At 42.2% G+C, this 20,466-nt stretch overlaps 3 protein-coding genes across 4 annotated transcripts; all 3 read left to right on the plus strand.

Annotated features, from left to right (window-relative positions):
* Positions 1–2,006: 2,006 nt before the first annotated feature.
* LOC145472025 (uncharacterized) lies at positions 2,007–2,984 on the plus strand. Its single transcript, XM_081454913.1, has one exon. It carries the CDS (start codon positions 2,007–2,009, stop codon positions 2,982–2,984), a length of 978 nt encoding a protein of 325 aa, XP_081311039.1.
* Positions 2,985–7,997: 5,013 nt separating this feature from the next.
* LOC145478778 (heat shock cognate 71 kDa protein-like) lies at positions 7,998–17,621 on the plus strand. Of its 2 annotated transcripts, XM_081456921.1 has the most exons (8): positions 7,998–8,317; positions 8,448–8,704; positions 9,887–9,960; positions 10,052–10,126; positions 11,344–11,473; positions 13,702–14,107; positions 14,644–15,064; positions 15,962–17,621. In XM_081456921.1, exons 2-8 carry the CDS (start codon positions 8,500–8,502, stop codon positions 16,214–16,216), a joined length of 1,566 nt encoding a protein of 521 aa, XP_081313047.1. In that variant the 5' UTR covers positions 7,998–8,317; positions 8,448–8,499; the 3' UTR covers positions 16,217–17,621. The 2 variants fall into 2 exon arrangements, with proteins under 2 accessions (XP_081313047.1, XP_081313046.1); XM_081456920.1 differs by having other exon boundaries at positions 7,998–8,704.
* A 31-nt stretch (positions 17,622–17,652) lies between these two features.
* LOC145478777 (uncharacterized) lies at positions 17,653–20,110 on the plus strand. The gene has a single exon (XM_081456918.1). The coding sequence runs from the start codon at positions 17,732–17,734 to the stop codon at positions 20,015–20,017; it is 2,286 nt and encodes a 761-aa protein (XP_081313044.1). The 5' UTR covers positions 17,653–17,731; the 3' UTR covers positions 20,018–20,110.
* The last annotated feature ends 356 nt before the right edge of the window (positions 20,111–20,466 follow it).

Below are 20,466 nucleotides of genomic sequence, written 5' to 3' on the forward strand. Positions count from 1 at the left end.
TAAACACGACCGAGGTTAAGATTCTCCCATACAGACTGACTAAGCTTGGTTAATAAGATGTTTACTATAATTTGCAAAGAAGAATAATTTAATTCTTTTAATGTAACTGGTTTGTACTAACTGACATTTTGCTTTGCTTTTTTTTTTTTTCTCATCAGGCTTTTTGGCACTTCCATAAATAAGTATTGTTAGAAGAAAACAATGATTTTGCATTTTAGTTTACAACTTTTTCACTGCAAAGCATTATCAGTCTAGATGCCAGTCTAGATGGGAAGATCTAGTCTGCTTTCAATATCAGTTTCAGCCAGTCAGATTTGTGAATTTGGTAGTTTCCAGTCCTTGTGAAACAGAGTCATATTATTATTAGCTTGTCATAGTTTGCCAGGAAATAGATTAAAGAATACAGAATCAAAAATAAATAAATAAATAAATAAATAAATAAACAACATAATTTTATTGTTGTCCAGGTTGATTGCGACATGTAAATGGTCAGTGAAGGGACACAAACATTAAATTTTCCACTTGACAATAACAGAAAGAAAGGCAGCTGCTTCCAGTTTGTAACACAGGATTATAATAATTCACATTTCTAAGCACAAGCGAAGAAAAAGGGGTCCTTTTGATGTTTCATGGGCCTTTTTTTTTATTAGTGTGTTGTGTGAGTAAAACAAACTGTCCAGGTGAATAAGACTGATATGTTTTCGAACAAATGCCATATTTTTGCAGAATTGTACAGTTGTAGAACAGTTTGTGTTGCAGTTTGTCAAAATAAGTACAGTAAATATCAAGCCCACTTTAGTTTTGTTCGAATTCCTCATGAAGGTCAAATCATTCAGAGCTTTCATCCTTTTCAACTGAAAATTCCTGTCTAATAATATTATTGCTACATAAAGGAATCCTCTTGTTCCCCAACATCCCATACACCAGCCTAGAGAACTCTTAGTATGAAACACCTCGTAACTAAAAAAAGATTAATGGAAAAAAGTTTTCTAGCAGTGGGCATCTTATGGTGAGGGAAGGGGGGGGGGGATAGGGCAGGATACCTAAAAACAAAGCTCAATGAAGAAATCACAAAAAGTAACAGTATTGTTCGAGAATCACTAAAGCATGTTTGTTACAGTGATACAGGACTAAACGGGTGTACACTAATCGTAATTCACACTTGACCAAACAAAGATTGCAATAACATAACCAACCCCCTAGCTACCCCCCTTTTACTCAGGAACTTTACAATGACTTGTTTATACATGTAACTGATCGTTTCACAACTATATACTTGTAGATTGGAAGAATCACTGTTAAGTGTGCATGCCTGGATTACCTCTCTTTGCTGCCAATTTGATGATAGGTTTGCTTCCCTTTAGTTTTGTATTTGTCCGCTGCTAATCTTAAACTCCATTTCTGAAGGCATACAGGTTTAATTCCTTGATATTCAGTAACACACTTTAAGATAACATCAGCGCCAATATTTTCAAGAGCAAGATCACTCTTCTTTGAGTCTTGACAACCATAACATTCGTTGATGTTTTGAAGGGAAGCGACGCTACAATTTCTACACTTGCACGTAAAGAACACAAACACTGTCATGGGATAATCATTTTGATCTACATTAAACGCATGAAGTTAAAATAATTTGAGAAAGTGAACGGACTTGACTGTTATTACGAAAGTACATTAGTGCGAGATCGAAGGCGCGAAGATATAGTAAAGACGCGCCACGCGCTACAGTCTTACTAGTATCACTCTTCGACTTCTACATACTACCGAAACAGGTAGACCGCGAATTGAAAGATACGCGTGACAGTTGATTTTGGCGCTAAACGTCAACGACTTAGGTCACGTGGCTTTGTTTTTCAAACCAAAAACACGAACTCGCGTGGTCACATTCCTAAGAGCGCGATAGAGCGAGTCAAAGAATTGCGTTCTCCGTAAACAGCAAAGGGCGAAGTTACTACCGAGGAAAATCAATCGATGAAAGTTTGAGAGGAAGTGTTATCGACTCCATTATGGCGGAAGGCGGAGATCCAGCCTCAGGGTTCTTTCCAGGAAAGTTTGCCGATGTTGCTAACCGCTTCAGAGTGTCAACTCAATTTGTTTCAAAGTTATGGCAAAATTTGTGCGCTACGGGTGACCATTTGCCTTCGAAGAAACTATCAGGTAATCCGTCACACCTCAAGCCTGAGGACATAGAACTGATGGAATTTCTCAAACAGGAGAAGCCTTCCCTTCCCTATAAATCGGTTGAAGATGTTCTTGAAAACTACAGTACTTTAGACGGCGGAACGCCCTTGACAGCGATCGGAAATGTTATCAGGAATAAGCTGCCAGAAGGACCTTACACTAGAAAACGACTGACGAAGGCATCTGCGGAAAAATTTACCCCTGTGAACACAGTTTACTGTCAACAGTTTCTAAATACTTTGAGTGCTTTGACACCAGAAAAACTTAAATTTTTCGATGAGGCTGGCGTTCATAGTGGGACAGGAAACCCCGCTTATGGAAATTCTCTCAAAGGGGGAATAGCGGTTGAAATAATTTCTGGAAATAAAAAAGGAGCAAATGTAACGCTTAGCTTATTGTGTGGACTGGAAGGAGTACTGTATGCAAATACTGTGGAGGGCGCGTCGGATTCTACAAATTTTCTCAATTTCTTCGCTGAAGCTGGCCAAGCCACAACCGCACTCGGTAATCCAGCAATTGAATTTGGTGATTATATCATTCTTGACAATTGCGCCACACATCGTTTCGAGACTGGGGACATTTTGCAAAGATGGCTATTGCACATGGGAGCACAAATCGTTTACACTCCATCCCTTTCACCAGAATTCAACGTCGCAGAATTCGTTTTCAATCAATTGAAAACTGTTTTAAAGAAGGAGGAATTTCGATGCCTATTGCGTGAAAACGTTCATGTTGCAATCTTTGAGGCGTTGGAACTCATAACTACTGAGGACATGTTTGGTTTTTATAGCTTTATCTTGTAGCTACGTCAGTTAAATTTTATTCGCTGTGTACTGAATCGAATTACTTTGTTAACTAAAGAACCTGTTGATCTGATATAAAAACAACACGAGTTTTTATTCATTTGTCTGATGAAAGTTTCAGTTTACATTTACTATTATTGCAGCAAGCATGTCGCGTAAAGTAACATTTGTACAAAACTGTAGAACTTCAACAATGGTTAATGTAAGTTACAATTTACGTTTCTTGAACAATATTAAAACTTTCAATGTTTTGTTCTAGTCCATTTGTAACTGAGAATCGCTGAAGTGGCAGCGCGTGCATGTTTGTTTATTTTCAGTATTTCGTTGTCTTTGTCGGCTGTAGACCTTATAAACAGAAAAATACAACATGAAATTACTCTTTTCCAAGGAAAAAATGTTTATCTTTCTTAGTATCGGAATTTTAAACGCATTAACTTAAAAATTTCAAGAGCAGTAAAATATGTACTCTTTAAAAGCACAACATGGTTCAAGCAGGTAATTGACAGCCAGACAGTTTGTCTCCTGCTGAATCGCACCGTATTTTGAAACGAAGACTATTTAATTTGAGCTTAGTTCGGACAAATTTAGTAGAGCATTTGCAGCATCGTTAAGTTCCGTTCGCTCATTGTCATCATTTCCTTCACTCGTGGAAAGTGTCGCTCGGGTGATAGTCGCGCTGGGTTTAGTTTGCGTACCAAGCAAGTACAAGTTGCTTTCCTTCAGTGCAGCGGCCAGTTGTTGCTCTTCGTCTTCGACTGTTAATGGTTGGAGTTCTGTGCCAGTTGAATAAGATTCGCTAAAAGTAAAGCTAAGCGGCGAGTCTACGGGTTTATATTGCAGAGGTTCAGGGGTTTCTGAAGGCCATTTAATGCCTTTTAATTCCCATAAAGTTCGCACGGGATTTCCTTGGTGTGGCACTTAGTAGCTTTCTAGCACTATCTTCTTGTCATATTCCGTCAGTGCCTCAAGTAAGCTGAGCCCAACTGGGGCAATTTTTCCTTTAAAATGCGATTCAAGTTTCTTTAAATCCATGTTAACCTGACGCCAGTTTTCAAACCCTTGAGTATTTAGGTAGCGTGGCTTGCACTCGTTAATCAATCGCGATCGCATAAGACTTGAGAATGAGTTTGATGTTTGATTCTTTAGTGCTATCTTCATTGACAAAGTGTTTTTCAGTTTCTCAAGACCTTTCTTTGCATTGTTCAGTTCGTTAACTGCGCGAGAAACAACATCTTTTTCATCTTTGTGTTTGCTTAAGTCACAACAAAATTCTGCTGATTGGCAAGGGTGAGCTTTGTACGGGCAGTTGACGCGATTGTGCCTTTCACGCCGATGACAGTTGGTACAAGGTTTCGAATAATCGATCCCCGCATGTTTGCCGTATCTAGCCATCAATCGCTGTACTTCCTCTTCTTTTTCCGCCACCTTTTTCCTCTCTTTTTTTACTTCTTCTTGTTTATCTGATATGAGGAGATCCAAGGGGGACATATAATGATTTGATCGTGGCCCACGATTTAGCGCGCTGTTTTCAGGCAAATCGCCTGTACTAACTCGGCGCTGTTGTTTTCGAGGTGGAGATAGATAGGTTTTGCTCGTTCCAACGTCAGGAATCAGATCATCTTCGGAAGAGGTGTTGGGTAGAGATTTCGGAGTAGACGAAAGAAGCAGATATTTTGAGCAGTTCTCGCCAAATTTGAGTTTTTTCTTCGAATCTCTGTCTGTTTCGCTTCCCTCTCTCATCTGCTGACGCTTCGCGGAAATTAACTCAGGTGTTGATTTAGGTTGCCACGTGATTTTTATCTTTAAACGGCGAAATGTCGTTCCTTGCACTTTGGAAGCACAACGCTAAGCATCGTGGAAGGAGTCGTTCGGGCGTATGGTTACCAACGTGTTCTCATCATCCGTGTACAGTACTCGTAGTTCCGTGTCAGGTATAAACTGTAAACTCTCAATTTTACCTCTAATTACTTGCATGAGATCTTCAAAATTCTGTATTATACTTTCGGTGAAGATGACTTCACACCTGTCGACTCCTTCTGGGATGCTATAAAAAACTTTTAGCTGCAACATACTTGTGACCAGAGAAGGAAGAAAAGCAAAAAGGGCAACTATTGCGAATAATCGTAGAGTTCTGGAATGTGGTCACGTGAGTTCATGTTTTTGGTTTGAAAAACAAAGCCACGTGACCTAAGTCGTTGACGTTTAGCGCCAAAATCAACTGTCACGCGTATCTTTTAATTCGCGGTCTACCTGTTTCGGTAGTATCATTGCCTTCGAGTCTGTCCATCAGAGCTCGTTCGAGTTCTTTGTCAGCATCCACCACCTGGTATTTGGCTGTCCATTCTCCATTGGCCAGAGAGTAGTCAGCATACAAATCAGCTCGGTCGTCACCGTTTGACTATTCAGTTTGCGATGTTGATAAGCGTGAGCGGTCATTCTCTTCAGCGATATAATAAATTTCAGAGTTTTCCGAGCCAAAGCTCATTTCAGAATCAGACGAACTAGAAGACATTGTTAGTAAAAACAGAAATCGGTCGACTGCGGAGTCCCAGCGAAAGAACTTGTGCTGCAAAAAGGCTTCTACACTCGGACAAAATAAAAGATCTGACTGGGACAGCCGAAGCATTCGTTCTGGATTTGACGTCACAGCTTTAACTCTCCCCAGATTCTCTACTGATTTCCCAGAACCTAACTTGATAAGTGATGCCTCAATTGCTTTTTAAAAAATGACCGGGAAACTGCTACCATGCCTACTTGATTTAGTCGCGAAGTGTTGTTAAAATGGTCTTTAAACTAAATCGATGGAGAAATTGACACAGTTTTAACTACCTTTTGCAAGGTTCAAGCTCTCCTCTTTGTACTTAAATAATTCTCGTAGTTTTAAAATAGATTTATTCGCGAAATTTTATCAGTTGGAAACGTTTTGTCACGACTCTATAATTACTATTGATACTTTGACACCTGGGAGTGGCTTCCTACATGTAACAATGGAAAGATGCTGAATTTGTTGCCCTTGAGAAGGTCTTTTTAGCTTGAGCGCTTTGTTGCTCCATTTCAGACCATGTGATGATACTCTTGCGAATTCTCGCTTTCAAATTTTTAAATAGTCGTGTGTGTATGAATGAATAATTTTTAGATGAGCAATTCTCTAGAGAATATCACGTGGTCGGTAATGGAAAACAAACCGCCCAGGTTAAAGAGCCCTGTATCTTTAGCACGATTCTTCGATAAGAGGCGTGATCCACTAGAGTTTTTCCGCACAACAACCTCACAGATCAGCTTTACCCATTATGACACTAGACATGTAAATTCCCCGCCCGTTCGATTGTAAGGGCCTGTTACTTCATGTCAAAATCTTTAAAGAGCTGACCTAGAAATGTACGCATTTGTTACTGAACGCCATGTTTCTTTATTCAAAGGTGACCTGTAGCGATGAAGAAACAACCTCGACAAAGCTATCATGTAGATAAAGAGCGTTGGATCGAGTCGTTAGTCTATAATTACAACGATTTTGTAAAGATCTTCTATATCTGAGAAGCAATCATATGCTTTTAAAATTTATGTGGTTTTATAAGGTATTTGCGAAACTAGCGAGCTGAATAAAATAAACAGCAAAGTCACTCCAATTCACATCTGGACGTGCGACTCTTTCTTGAAAGCCGAACGTGCCATCTCATTTACATGCCTGAGGTCGTGAGATGCATATTTGCATTTGTAAGGTTCTTAGTGGAGAAAAGCACTACTTAGGACAAAGCGTGACGCAACACTACAACAAACAAACAGTAAAATCTGCTAAAACTCTTTGCTCAAAGGTCATCGCTCAAGTTCTAAAGTATAACTTCTAGTGTTGCGATCGGCAATAGAAATTTTTTAAGGTTTGTACATTTTATTTTTTTGTTTCATTTTTTAAAACGTTTCGTGCAGCAAGGGCGGCGAAGAGCGTTCAAGGGTTGAACATGAATAGCGGGCCTAAAATATATTCCGCCCATTATTTGCCACGTTTCACAGGGCTCTATAGTCGTGTGTGTATGAACGAATAATTTTTAGACGAGTAGAGCGTTTTTACATGACGTCATTAAATTCTTAAATCCAAAACTAAAGAGCCCCCAAAGTTTTTATCCTCATTAGGCATAAGAGGTACTAATTTTATACCTGTTTACAACTTTCCAGCACAATAGCGTCCTTCATTTGGAAACCAGAGCAATGTGAATTACATAGTTATGGCGGTGCGTGACATAAAGCTACGATCGCATTTGTCGAAAAACTGTATTTATCTCGTGATTTTTAGCCATTTAAGAAGTTAAACTACTTGGAAAAGTGCTTATTTAAATGTTTGTTTGTTCATTGCAGTTAATCAGTGTCCTAGATAGCCAAAGTAAGTTCCAGATGTTAACACTATTTTCCGGCCGCAGTATTGATGCACCACCAATGGCGGCTTCAAACTAGGCTCTGTAAATTTTCGCGGAACACTTCGACAAATATCTCAACCTTGGGACAACGCACACACCTTAAACTTGGAGAACTGTCTTCTTTATGTAACTTCTATAACATCACAGTTTCTTGACTTAACCCACTGAATGGTTTTTGATTTTATTTTATATTGCGTGACAGTGAAAACGCTCTGGAAGGAACAATTCTCTAGATAATATCACGTGGTCAGTAGTGGAAAACAAAGCCCCCAGGTTAAAAAGGTCTGTATCTTTTATAACACGATTCTTCGATAAGTGGCGTGATCCACTAGAGTTTTTCCGCACAACAACTTCACAGATGCAGATTTACCCATTATGACACTAGACATGTAAATTCCCCGCCCGTTCGATTATAAGGGCCTGTTACTTCATGTCAAAATCTTTAAAGAGCTGACCTGGTTACCTGTTAAGGTTACCTTGAGCGAAGAGCAAACAGCCTCGACAAAGCTATCATGTAGATAAAGAGCGCTGGATCGAGTCGTTAGTCTATAATTACAACGATTTTGTAAAGATCTTCTATATCTGAGAAGCAACCATATGCTTTTAAAATTTATGTGGTTTTATAAGGTATTTGCGAAACTAGCGAGCTGAATAAAATAAACAGCAAAGTCACTCAGTTCACAACTTGACGTGCGTGAGACGTGCCATCTCATTTACATGCCTAAGGTTGTGAAATAAATATTTGCATTTGTAAGGTTCTTAGTGCAGGAAAGCACTACTTAGGACAAAGCGTGACGCAGTACAACAACAAACAAACAGTAAAATTTGCTAAAACTCTTTGCTCAAAGGTCATCATCGTTCAAGTTCTAAAGTATAACTTCCAGTGTTGGTCAGTGTTGCGATCGGCAATAGAAATTTTTTAAGGTTTGTACAAGGGCGGTGAAGGGCGGTGAAGGGCGTTCAAGGGTTGATCATGAATAGCGGGTTAAGACGGGCGTAAAATATATGCCGCCGATTATTTGCCACGTTTCACAGGGCTCTATTTAATCTGCAGAATCTCGTTGTGTGAAAGACAGGTTTGGTGAGTGGTGCTAAGTTTAAAAACCATGTCTAAGGCTACAGCAATCGGAATTGATTTTGGAACTTGCTACACGCGTGTCGCTATTTACCGGAATGAGAAGCCAGAGATAATCAAGAACGACAAAGGCAATGAGTCTACACCGAGCGTTGTCGCTTTTACCGACACAGGTGTTTTAGTAGGCGAGTCAGCAGTGGAACAAATGTTTGAAAACGCAAGCAACACAGTGTTTGGTAGGTGTGCATCAATATCATACATTTTACTTAATCTTTTGTATTTATGATGATGCGAAACGGTAAAACCCTGTAGAGCTAATAACAATGGATAGTGGTTTATTGTTAGCGCGCTTCCTGATCGACTTCTATCGATGCAAGTTCACTCGAGAAGAGTTCCTCGAGGCTTAACTCAGACTAGCTCTAGTTCCATAGACACTCGACCGTGAAAACATGAACCAACGGATCGTATTTTTGATAGCCGCCAAGTTTGTTTTTAACATGTATGCAAATCGGCTACATGATTTCTGACTGTGAGGGAAAAATAGTTAAAATTAGTAATCAACAAACCGACTGGAGTTCTGGTTTTTTTTTTCGGAAAAATCTTGCGTAGCCTTATTATGCTTTGAGTACTGGCTAAGTATTCTAAATCTATTATATAAACACCAGTGAAATACCAGGATTTTTCCTTTTACTAAAAACTCATATCTTTATCGCGCGTAGTGAAGATACTATTTTTATCTTTCAGACTGTGAAGATATCATCCCTTTTCGGTAACATTTTTCTTTTGTCCCTTTAACTACACTTAAATTTGTTGATGTATGATCGAAACATCTTCGGATCTTCTTCGGTCGTCTTCGGCAGTCTTCTGCAATCTTCGATATTCTTTGGAAAATATTCGGAAATGTTCGAAAGCGTTCGTCTGGCCTTCGGAACAATTTTGAAAAATCTTCGGAAATCTTCGGAAAGTGGTCGGAAATCTTCGGAAAATCGTCAAGAACGACGTCATTGGTATGTTTATATAATAAACAGAATATTACATGCCCACTCTGTGGATACGAATTTTATCTTCTCGTCTTCAACTCAATATCTCACTCGTTTGTTGCGTTCACTCGTGAGATATCGAGTTGAACACGAGAGGATAAAATAATTCGTATCCACGCGCGGGCATGTAATATCCTCTATTTAATGCAATTCCCTAATATTTCTAAAAAGCCAAACGGCTTGTCATGTTAGCAATTCAAGATACCGATGATCTAACCATAACATTGAAATAAATGATCTTTAATGGGGCTTACGCTAGACTGAGGAAACCGACCGATTTTCCCGGAACTACCATTTTTCCTATGTTTTTCTCTCGATCCAAACGTCCCGAACTTATTATTCTTCGATCTCACCATTTACATGTGTCGTTTACATTAGACATCAAACGCCTTATTGGTCGTCGTTTCGACGAAGCTTGCGTGGATTCTGACATGGGGAAGTGGCCTTTTCAGGTAATAAGTGGATGGGAATTATTTTGTCAGCTGCTAGACCATTAGCAATCTGTTTGTGGTAATATTTTCATTAATTTTGTTCACGATGAAGGTTGTAGATGATTTGGGAAGACCAAAGTTTCAAGTGCAATTTAAAGGAGAGACGAAATCTTTCTTTCCTGAAGAGGTAAGGTTTCTGCAGTCAATAAGCCAGTTCGTCAGTCAGTCAGCCAGCCAACCAACCAACCAACCCGTTTATATGGTCTTGGGTACCCGAGACAAGCCTTCCAAACCCGGCCGAGCTAACTTTTCATTTATTTTCTTGCAAAATTCAACCAACCGTTTACATGAGAAACGTGAACCCGTCTCAAGGGGCAAGACAACTCGGGTAGGCGTGTTGTCTCGCCTCGGCAAGTATGGTAACCCTCAGTGCTGGCAACTTTTCTTCATATAAACACTTCAGTGGCTCGCCTAACCGGGAAAACTCTCGGCGTGGGGAGTGCAAAGTAATGCCTAGATGTAGGATTTAAACCAGAGTTTTGTATCAAAGAATAAAAAAATTAGCTTGGCAAAACCCATCGTAAGCAAATGACCGAGAGAAACTCAAAGAAAGAGGGATATTTGTATATTTGTTTATTCAATAAGGGCTATGAATAATCATGCAGGGCCAACTTTAACTCGGCCTTCAGGAACAACATTTTCACATATAAATGCTCAGTTGTCTCAGGGGAAGGGTTGTCTCGGGTACCCGAGGCCATATAAATCAACTTCGTTCCCAGGGCTTTTCGGAAAAGCCCTGGGAACGAGGCTGCATATAAATGGAGTCGTTGACGCAGGGTGCTATTACGGAAAAGTTCTGAAAACGTACTTTACATTCTTTAGTCACAGCTCATATTTTTATCATTTATAGTGTCGAAAGTCATTCGCACAAGCTTTGGTTTTGCATTACCTTGCTTTATGATTGGTTGAAAAGTCTTGCGCCATTTTCTCATCCAATCCGAAGTAAATTAAACCAGAACCAATGGCGTCTCGCTCGCACACTTTTCCGAGCGCGTTGTGCCAGCTGCACTATATTTGGTTTAGAGTCTTAGTTGCTTCAGAGGACTGTGTTTGTCCTTTGTTACTAGTAATTACTTTGGGTAATCACTTCAGTTTTTATTATTTTCGTTTTGATGTTTCGGCACGCAATCGAAAAGTGGTTTATTCAGTTACATGTTGATTTTCAGTGACTGGAGAGGATGGAATCGAACCAAGCCTCAAATTTGAACAAACACAATCCCTCATTTTATTTGTTTTCAGTAATATCGTGCAAATGAACAGCTGAGGGAATTGAGGTAGCGGGAATAATTTGATCAGTTGCATATAAACTTTGTTTACTGGATGTGGTGCACCTGACTTTTATAGGTTGCGGCCATGATTTTTAAGAAGATGAAGAAGATAGCGGAATCGCACCTTGGTACAGAGGTTACTGATGCTGTCATCTCTGTCCCTGCTTATTACAAAGACACACAACGTGAAGCCACGCGAAATGCAGGTGCGGATGCTGTGTTTCAGTCATGGTTTTATCCACCCAAAACCATAAAAAATGCGATTTAAGGTGGCTCAAAACACTTAATTAAAAGTGTTTTAGCAGGTCATACTATTGCTATGGTAACCTATTGTGTCACGAAAATGGTGACAGCGTATTCAGCAATGATTGGGCAGTGTTTTGATACCACGCTTGTAGCGTCAGTTGATAAAAAGTGGTTATCTCTAATGACCCTTCAAAATCTAAGCCTTTCAAAGTGGAAACATTTGAGATAAAACAGAATCAAAATCAAGGTCATGTACTTTGGTGCCGTAATCCAGGATGGGTATACACGACAAGGAGTAGGCTAGGTTAAGTCTGCTCACGAGCCAAGTGGCCCATCAGGCCGGCTCTTATCCCGGTTTCAGTAGCATGAGGTGAGTTACTGAACTCAGCGGACTCAATCTGTACGTTTAGTTGTTGGAATACAGACTTTATTCGATTGACCACCAGGAATCAGATTTCGGCTTCGTGTGGTTAGAGAACAGTCTGTCTGGTGTGCATGTAAGTTATCTTACTTAGCCGTTTATACTCAAGATATAGGTCTAGATTTAGCTGGTGCAGTGTGAAGAATTTTAAGAAGTTCTGCTGACTGTAAAAAACAGTCATCAGTTACCAAGTTCTCCAAATATCAACTTCTCTTGTTTTAAATCCTTTTTAAATGCTGCGGAAATCTCGCTAGTGAAATATAAAAAAAATCACTTTACAGTAGTTGGGGGATATGTTATTTAACACTGCTGTAGCCTCTTCCAGGCGCTCATTTCGTTGGGGCGCAGAGCGAAAAACGGCGCGCGAAAATATAAAAAAAATAATAAAGCGCGGCGAGAGGAAGCCAAAGAACGCCTGTGGGCAAACCTAACAAAGGTCGTTCCGGTATACCAGGATCTGGTGTACCCTCTGATTGGTCAATTTTGACAGGTTTTTATATCACTCGAGCGTTACTGACGTAGATGAGAAATGCGATATGGCGGTGGTCAGAGACCTTTCAACAAGTCACGCGGCGTTTCTTCTCTCGTGGCCATATTGAAAGACCATGTGGACAAATGAAAAAATTGGAGCTGCATCAACGGCAATAGGTATTGAGAAGACATGGACGAAGAAGCCGCAAAGAACGGAAAGTGCGAGATTATCTGTAAAATGTGGTTGACGGGCCTACACAAATCCTACGGTTAGTGACATTTGTACATTTTCGACTCTCTTTTCGACCTTTTCGGTCTCTTGACATTTCGCTTCGCCGAGTTTGTGCTTATACTTTGTTTAGGCTCATTTCCATTGCAAGTTATGTTTTTGTACACGGCTCGTGTTGACACACCCCACAAGTGGTTGCTTATCACATGATAAATGTTTTATATTCGGTTGAGCGGGGCAGCGAATTAGAATATAATTGGCTTTCGAGGGACATGTTGCTAAGGTGCGTTCTATATTGTTGACAAATGAAAACCACAAGCTGGCGGTCATGTTACGGGCCCCCTGTAGGCGGTCTATAAGTGGGCGGAAGGACCTTTTGTTATTAAAGTTTGCCCACAGGCGTTTTTCGCTTTCCCTCGCCGCGCTTTTTTTATTTTTTCGCGCGCCGTTTTTCGCGCTGCGCCCCAACTAACTGAACGCTGTGCTAATTTGCGACACTAGCACTATCAATCGAGGAACAAATCTTATAAATATAACAGAAAATGTGTTAAAAATCCAACTGGCGGGATTTTGGCCAGATACCAAATCAATTTAGTTGCAGGGAAGAAGATTTGAACCCGTTGACCCCGGATTACAGAGGCAAAATTCGTGGAAAAGTTTGCTGAAAATCCTGGAATTGCAAAATTCCGAAATGCTAACCATTTAACCAAAAATTCTGGAAATTTCAGCCGAAAAATCAAATGTGACGGAAGTTCTCGATAACAATTTTTCCAGAATCTCGATGTACCTCGCGAGGTTGTTCTCCCATAAAATACTGATCAGTTCGCAACTAGAAATTTCCTGAGTTCAGTTTGCTCGAGTGGAAGAAGCCCAACGTGTTTTACTTCCGTTGCCGTAGCCATGAGAAATCATGTACTGATTTACAGCAATTTCAGTATTCTAATGCTTACTTCATTCGGCGCGACTGAAATGCGGAGTATAATGAGGCCTTAAAGAAAAACGTGTATTTTTTTAGTTACTTCTCACCGCATTGCATAAATCTTGCTGTACTCGTGTTATTTTTTCAGGTATTATTGCCGGCCTCAATGTTTTGAATATCATGAATGAACCAACTGCTGCTGCCGTCACCTTTGGACTCGCAACAAAATTCGATCAGCAAAGAAACATTGTTGTCTTTGATCTCGGAGGAGGTACTTTTGATGTTTCTATTCTCACGATAGAAGATGGAATCTTTGAAGTCAAGTCCATAAGTGGGGATACCCATTTAGGTGGAAGGGACTTCGATTTACGAGTCGCAGATCACTTTAAAAAGGAAATTCTCAACAAGAGCCACGGAAAAGATATCACCACCAAAGAAGCTTTTCATCGATTGAGTATTGTCTCTGAACAAGCAAAGCACACCTTATCCTCTGCTGAATCAGCTGATGTTGCTGCTAAACATTTCAACTTGGAGATCTCCATCACACGCCCTAAGTTTGTTTGTTTACTTGTGGTTAAAATGAAGTATTTAGCTTTATCATATCAAGCAATTTACGCGTATACAATATTAAACACTGAATGACTGGTCTTGAGGGCAACAGTTAAATTTGTTTCTCGAGAATCTCGATGTTTTGCGAGATGGAGACGAGGGAAACAAAACTAACTGGTCTCCCTGAGATAAAACATATACTGTAGTTGTCATAAGGCCATGTGCTACCAATGAGGTTTTAATTAACCGGGAAAGGTTTCGTTCTTGATCGATTCTTTGAATTCTGCTAAAGAACTTCTCTTGATTCTATCAGGTAAGAGGGGGATACATGGAAGATGCAAACCTCTGGTTTACAAGCATGTTATATTTGTAGGGTAATAATTGATGTATACTTTTCTCCTTTCGAAAAAGGCGAAAATAGTCGAAACCTTTGTCATAAATTCCTTATATGTGGCCTGTTCACTTTGTGACAATTGCTTCGTACTGGACAAAGCCTCAATGAGCCTCGCTCCAACACTAATGAACGTTATTTATTTGACAGGTTTGAATACCTAAATAAAGACTTATTTGTGAGCACGCTAAAGATAGTGGAGAAAGCTCTGGAAGATAGCCCGTTCCAAAAGGGTGAAATTCATGAAATTCTGGTAACTGGCGGGTCTATTCACATTTCAAACGTTCAGTACCTACTGGAAGATTTTTTCGATGTAAAAACACTGAACAAAAGCCTCCATCCACAAGAAGCTGTGGTGTATGGAGCCGCTGTTAATGCTGCCATATTAGCAAACGAAGGAAGTGCTGCAATCCAAGACCTAATTCTGTTGGATATCACACCGGTGTCCCTGGGAATTGAGACGGCTGGAGGGGTGATGACGACATTAATCAAGCGAAATTCAGCTGTGCCAACAAAACAAGCGCAAAAGTTTACCACTTACGCCGACAACCAAAATGTTATTAAAATCCAGGTATTTAATCGCTTAATGTATATCAGATGTTGTTTTCTGATGTTATACCATTGGGTTTGAAAGCTGTTTTTAAGAAGGAAGTGTATTTAAGGAATGAAGCCCCCGATTCCTTGTCTTTATGCTAAAATAGAAAATGACACAAATGAGAGATGGGAGGCACAAATCAAATTCAGGCCTGTGATCTTGTTTGCTCTCAGCCACTCGTTGAAGCGAAATGACATGATATGCTGTTGTTCGAATTATGTATAAAAACAAATTTTATTCCTTTTAAGTCCATATTGCAAATATTCTTTATTTGCTTGATTGAACCTTCTTGACAATGGCATGGTGGAAATTGAAAAAAAAAAGGATATATTCTTTTCCCCACCGCACTCTAGCCGGCGTCTGATAACTGGCGTGAAATTTCACTCCCGGGGTTGGGTGAGAAACCGCGGAGGGTTGAGACCTGGGACTAATCAGGCAGTGACGTCAAAACAACAACGTAGGTCTACGCATTTTTCGTAAATCTCTTTCCTGATATTAACTGACTTCTGCTGGAAAAAATTTCAATGTTGTGTTTCCTGGTACCGATGTTACATATATAAGCAGTAGTGACTCTTTTTACGATAACTGCAGAAATTCGCGCGCGCTCATTGGCTAATTTTCATGGTCAATAAGCGGACAGACAGATGAATTTATAATTTAAGCGATGCGTCAACGAGCGAGAGCGGACAATTTGTTATCGTAAAAAACAAATTGACGTAAATTCATGATCAGTAACAGGACAGACGCATGAAAAACTGACGTCAATTTGTTAAATTGAATGCGCCTGTGTGTCCACTCGAGGAAAGTAAAGAGATGCTTTGTCTTGTTCTTTAATCTCGATTAATAAAAACCTGTTTGAATTCTTGTGTTAAGGTCTTCGAAGGCGAGAGGCCTATGACTAAAGCCAACAATCTTCTTGGCGGCTTTGATCTCGTGGACATTGCACCGGCTCCACGCGGCGTGCCTCAGATCGACGTAGCATTTGAAGTAGACAAAGATGGCATTCTCAGTGTGTCAGCGGTCGATACTGCCACGATGGCGGGGATCCAGGTGATGACGGACAAGGGAGGATTGTCCAAAGAGGATATGGATCGATTGGTCGAGGAAATGGCACAATGCAAACTATAGTTATGGAAAGTACTTAATCAAGGTGTAATCTATCAAGATACCTAGCAACGGATTTGTTTTAAATCTTTGCAGATAGTTGTATTATAACCTGCTGACCACAATGCAACAATAAAAAGTGGGGTTTATCGAGCCTTTTTTGAGCTACAAGCACCTAAAGATGAAATTAAGGGTGTTTTCAACAGGTTACTTCGTTGTTATGGTAAGCTGTTGTTTAACAATGCTTGTGTATTTGTGTGACACGATCAGATATTGTAACATGACTTTATTAAGTGAGGTAGTACTGATCCATGAAAGTATAACTGCTGGAAGTGTTGGAACTTTTGGCAGCCACAGTACATTACATTGAGGAATTTTCCGTTTATATCCCGATACCAGGAGACACACCGAGATTGGTGTTGTTTGCGTGGCGCGCTAGTTTTGAAGTATATTATCAGGTTTCATCGCAAAATGTCCCAAAGGTAAACTACCATTGATTTGAGTAAATGTTGTTGTAAAGCGATCATTCGAGAGCTGTATTGACATAGTATAAACAATGTCACTGCTGGTTAACAGCGGTGATGCAAATATATCCAGTAGTCAACGACATTAAGATGAGACTGTCTTAGTTTACATGTCAACGATATATTAAAATAATGTGCACCCAAAAGCCTGGTTTTATTTTGTTATTATAATATAGACAGGACCCTGCGCACGCTCTGATTGGTCAAAAAGCCGTCTTTTTAAAACATAGAAAAAGGCGTATTTTATTCTTTTTCGCCACATTACCTTTATATCATAAAGTAAATGAAGAGGCCTAAGCCATGTGTTACACTGTGATAAAATGCTCCAGACATTTGAGAACACTCGAGAGATATAGAAAACACTCCCCTGCAGCTCGTGTTTTCTACATTTCCCTCGTGTTCTCAAATGCCCGTCGTCTTTTATCGCAGTGTAATTCACAGCTTAGACTTCTATATTTACTAAATGAAAGTAATCTCTAGGTTCGGATGTACAAAGGCTTTGGAACATCTAGGCCAAGTCAACCATTCAATATTTTAAGTATTAATATAAAAGGCGGAGCTTACACGGGGATAAAAGTCCCATCCCACCCTCAGGAGGACAACACAAGTATTCAAGTTCTTGCATTGAGAAATAAATATATAGGGTTATTATAGTCCACCGAACACCTTGCGTTTCTTATTTATATAGTACTGACAAATGGCTTAATGTTATGGGTGTACTGTTGATCTTTAACTTTTTGTCCAGCTGGTAGCTTATATTTAAACAAAGTGTCCTGTAAATAATTAACGTTACCGCCCTCCATATCCGTTTTCCACTATAAGAAGATACAAGTGTTGTCAGGGCTCCTTTACCTAGTACCTGTAAATCGAACCTTGTTTATCTGTTCTCGAACTGCACGGCTTGGCATTTTAAGTTCCTCTTGGTTTTCTAATTGATCCTAAAATTTGAGTGAAAGTACCTAATCCGTTTGAAGTTGTCTCATACATTTTAGAGTTCGTAGTTGACCCACCAGCTATGGACGCTACACTTTGTCTATTGTTAGAGTCTTCTGCGTGTATTTTACCGAAGATTTTGCCACTCATACTATCGTTTCCATCTCCTGCTCCTCGGCCTTTTGCACCTCTGCCTTCTGCTCCTTTGCCCTCTACATCTGTACTTGCGCCTACTTCCCCTACTCCTTTGTTACCTACTTTTCCACCAACTGTAATCTCACCAGTGGCTCCCCTACTATCTGCTCCTCCACTTCCAGCTGCTCTCCATCCTTCTCCTTGCCCGTCAGAGGCTTCTCCACCCCCTGCTGTTCCCCAGCTACCACCACCACCTCCTGCTTTTCCCCAACTATCACCATCACCTCCAGCTCCTGCTGTCCCCCAACTACCACCACCTCCTCCACCTCCTGCTGCTCCCCAACTACCACCACCTCCCTCACCAGCTCCTCCCCCGCCAGCACCTCCCCCACCAGCTGCACCACCACTAACTGCTCCTCCACCAGCTGCTCCCCCACCAGCTCCTGCCCCGCCAGCACCTCCTCCACCAGCTGCTCCCCCACCAGCTACTCCCCCACCAGTTGCTCCTCCGCCGACAGTTCCTCCACCAACTGCGCCCCCGCCAGTTGCACCCCCACCACCGGCACCACCAACAACTGCCTCTGTACCAGCTGCAGCCCCACCCGCTGTTCCACCACCAACAGCACCCCCACCAGCTGCACCACCACCAACTGCTCCTCCACCAGCTACACCCCCGGTAGCTGCCCCACCACCAACTGTGCCTACTCCGGCTGCTCCCCCACCAGCTGCGCCGCCACCAGCTGCTCCCCCAACAGCCCCTCCTCCACCCTCTCCTTCCCCACCAGCTGTTCCCCCACCAGTCTCTCTCCCACCTTTTCCACCCCCACCGGCTGCTCCCCCACCAGCTGCAACCCCACCGGCTGCTTCTCCACCAGCTGCACCCCCACCAGCTGTCCCTGCACCAGCCTCTCTCCCGCCCTCGCCTTCTCCGCCAGCTGCTACTCCACCAGCTACACCCCCAGTAGCTGCTGCCTCACCAGCTGCTCTTCCACCTCCAGCTGTTCCCCCACCAGCTGCGCCTCCACCTCCAGCTGTTCCACCACCAGTTACACCCTCACCTCCAGCTGCACCCTCACCAGCTGCACCCCCACCTCCAACTGCTCCACCACCCTCTCCTTCCCCACCAGCTGTTCCCCCACCAGTCTCTATCCCATCTTTTCCACCCCCACCGGCTGCTCCCCCACCGGCTGCTTCTCCACCAGCTGCACCCGCACCTGCTGTCCCTGCACCAGCCTCTCTCCCACCCTCGCCTTCTCCGCCAGCTGCTACTCCACCAGCTACACCCCCAGTAGCTGCTGCCTCACCAGCTGCTCTTCCACCTCCAGCTGTTCCCCCACCAGCTGCGCCTCCACCTTCAGCTGTTCCACCACCAGTTACACCCTCACCTCCAGCTGCACCCTCACCAGCTGCACCCCCACCTCCAACTGCTCCACCACCCTCTCCTTCCCCACCAGCTGTTCCCCCACCAGTCTCTCTCCCATCTTTTCCACCCCCACCGGCTGCTCCCCCACCGGCTGCTTCTCCACCAGCTGCACCCGCACCTGCTGTCCCTGCACCAGCCTCTCTCCCGCCCTCGCCTTCTCCGCCAGCTGCTACTCCACCAGCTACACCCCCAGTAGCTGCTGCCTCACCAGCTGCTCTTCCACCTCCAGCTGTTCCCCCACCAGCTGCGCCTCCACCTCCAGCTGTTCCACCACCAGCTACACCCTCACCTCCAGCTGCGCCCTCACCAGCTGCACCCCCACCTCCAACTGCTCCACCACCAGCTGCTCCACCACCAGCAGCTTCACCACCAGCTGCTCCCCCACCAGCTGCACCCCTACCTCCAGCTGCTTCCCCACCAACTGCTCCCCCACCGGCTGGACCCCCACCAGCTTTTTGGCCGTCCGTTTTCCCGCCAGCTTCTTTACCTTCCTCACCAGCGGCGGGAGGAAGACCAAGCTTGTCGGTTAACCAAGATGGTAGCCAGAGCTTTGGGCCTTCTCCAGGTGGTAGTGGAGCTGGAACAGGCTTAGCTACGATCAGTGTTGGCATCGTCCAGACGTCTTCCAGTTTTTTGCCATCGGAATTGCAGCAACAAGGACAACATGGTGGCATCATGCATGATTGCGGTTGGCACGGCAAGCAATCAGAACATGGACAACCGCATGCTGAGGGATTAAAACAAGCCCCTCCTCCTCCACAAGGCATGAAGCATATGGATCCATCATTTTCAGGAGAATCGCCAGACTGACCTTCGTTCATCTTTGCCTTGTGATTTCCATTATATTTATGCTTTTTCGCGTATTTTCTCGAATTTTCAAGATTATTATTATCATTAACATTATCCGAGTCAGTCCTTAAACTGTCCTCGAAGTCTCCGTCGTTGTCTTTTTCATTCAACGTCCTCAATGCGTTTTCCAAAATCATATATAGCTTCTTAAAATCCTCCCGTGAAATCTCATGAACTGGACCATCGGGTTTCTCCTCCTCCATTCTTTTGGTAACAGAAAAGCCATGGCCGTGTCTTTGAATCAACAGCACTGAATTTTCCATATGTCTTGAGTTACGAAACGTTTTAACAACTAGGCCATTGAAATCCTGAATTTGTTGTAAAAGTCTGTAAAAGGTAAAGTAATCATCTTGAATCGATTTGCCATTGTATCCTCCAGCTACCGCGAAGTAAAATAAAGTTAATAGTAC

This window comes from Orbicella franksi, chromosome 2 (assembly GCF_964199315.1).
Source record: "Orbicella franksi chromosome 2, jaOrbFran1.1, whole genome shotgun sequence".
Classification (NCBI taxonomy): Eukaryota; Metazoa; Cnidaria; class Anthozoa; order Scleractinia; family Merulinidae; genus Orbicella; species Orbicella franksi.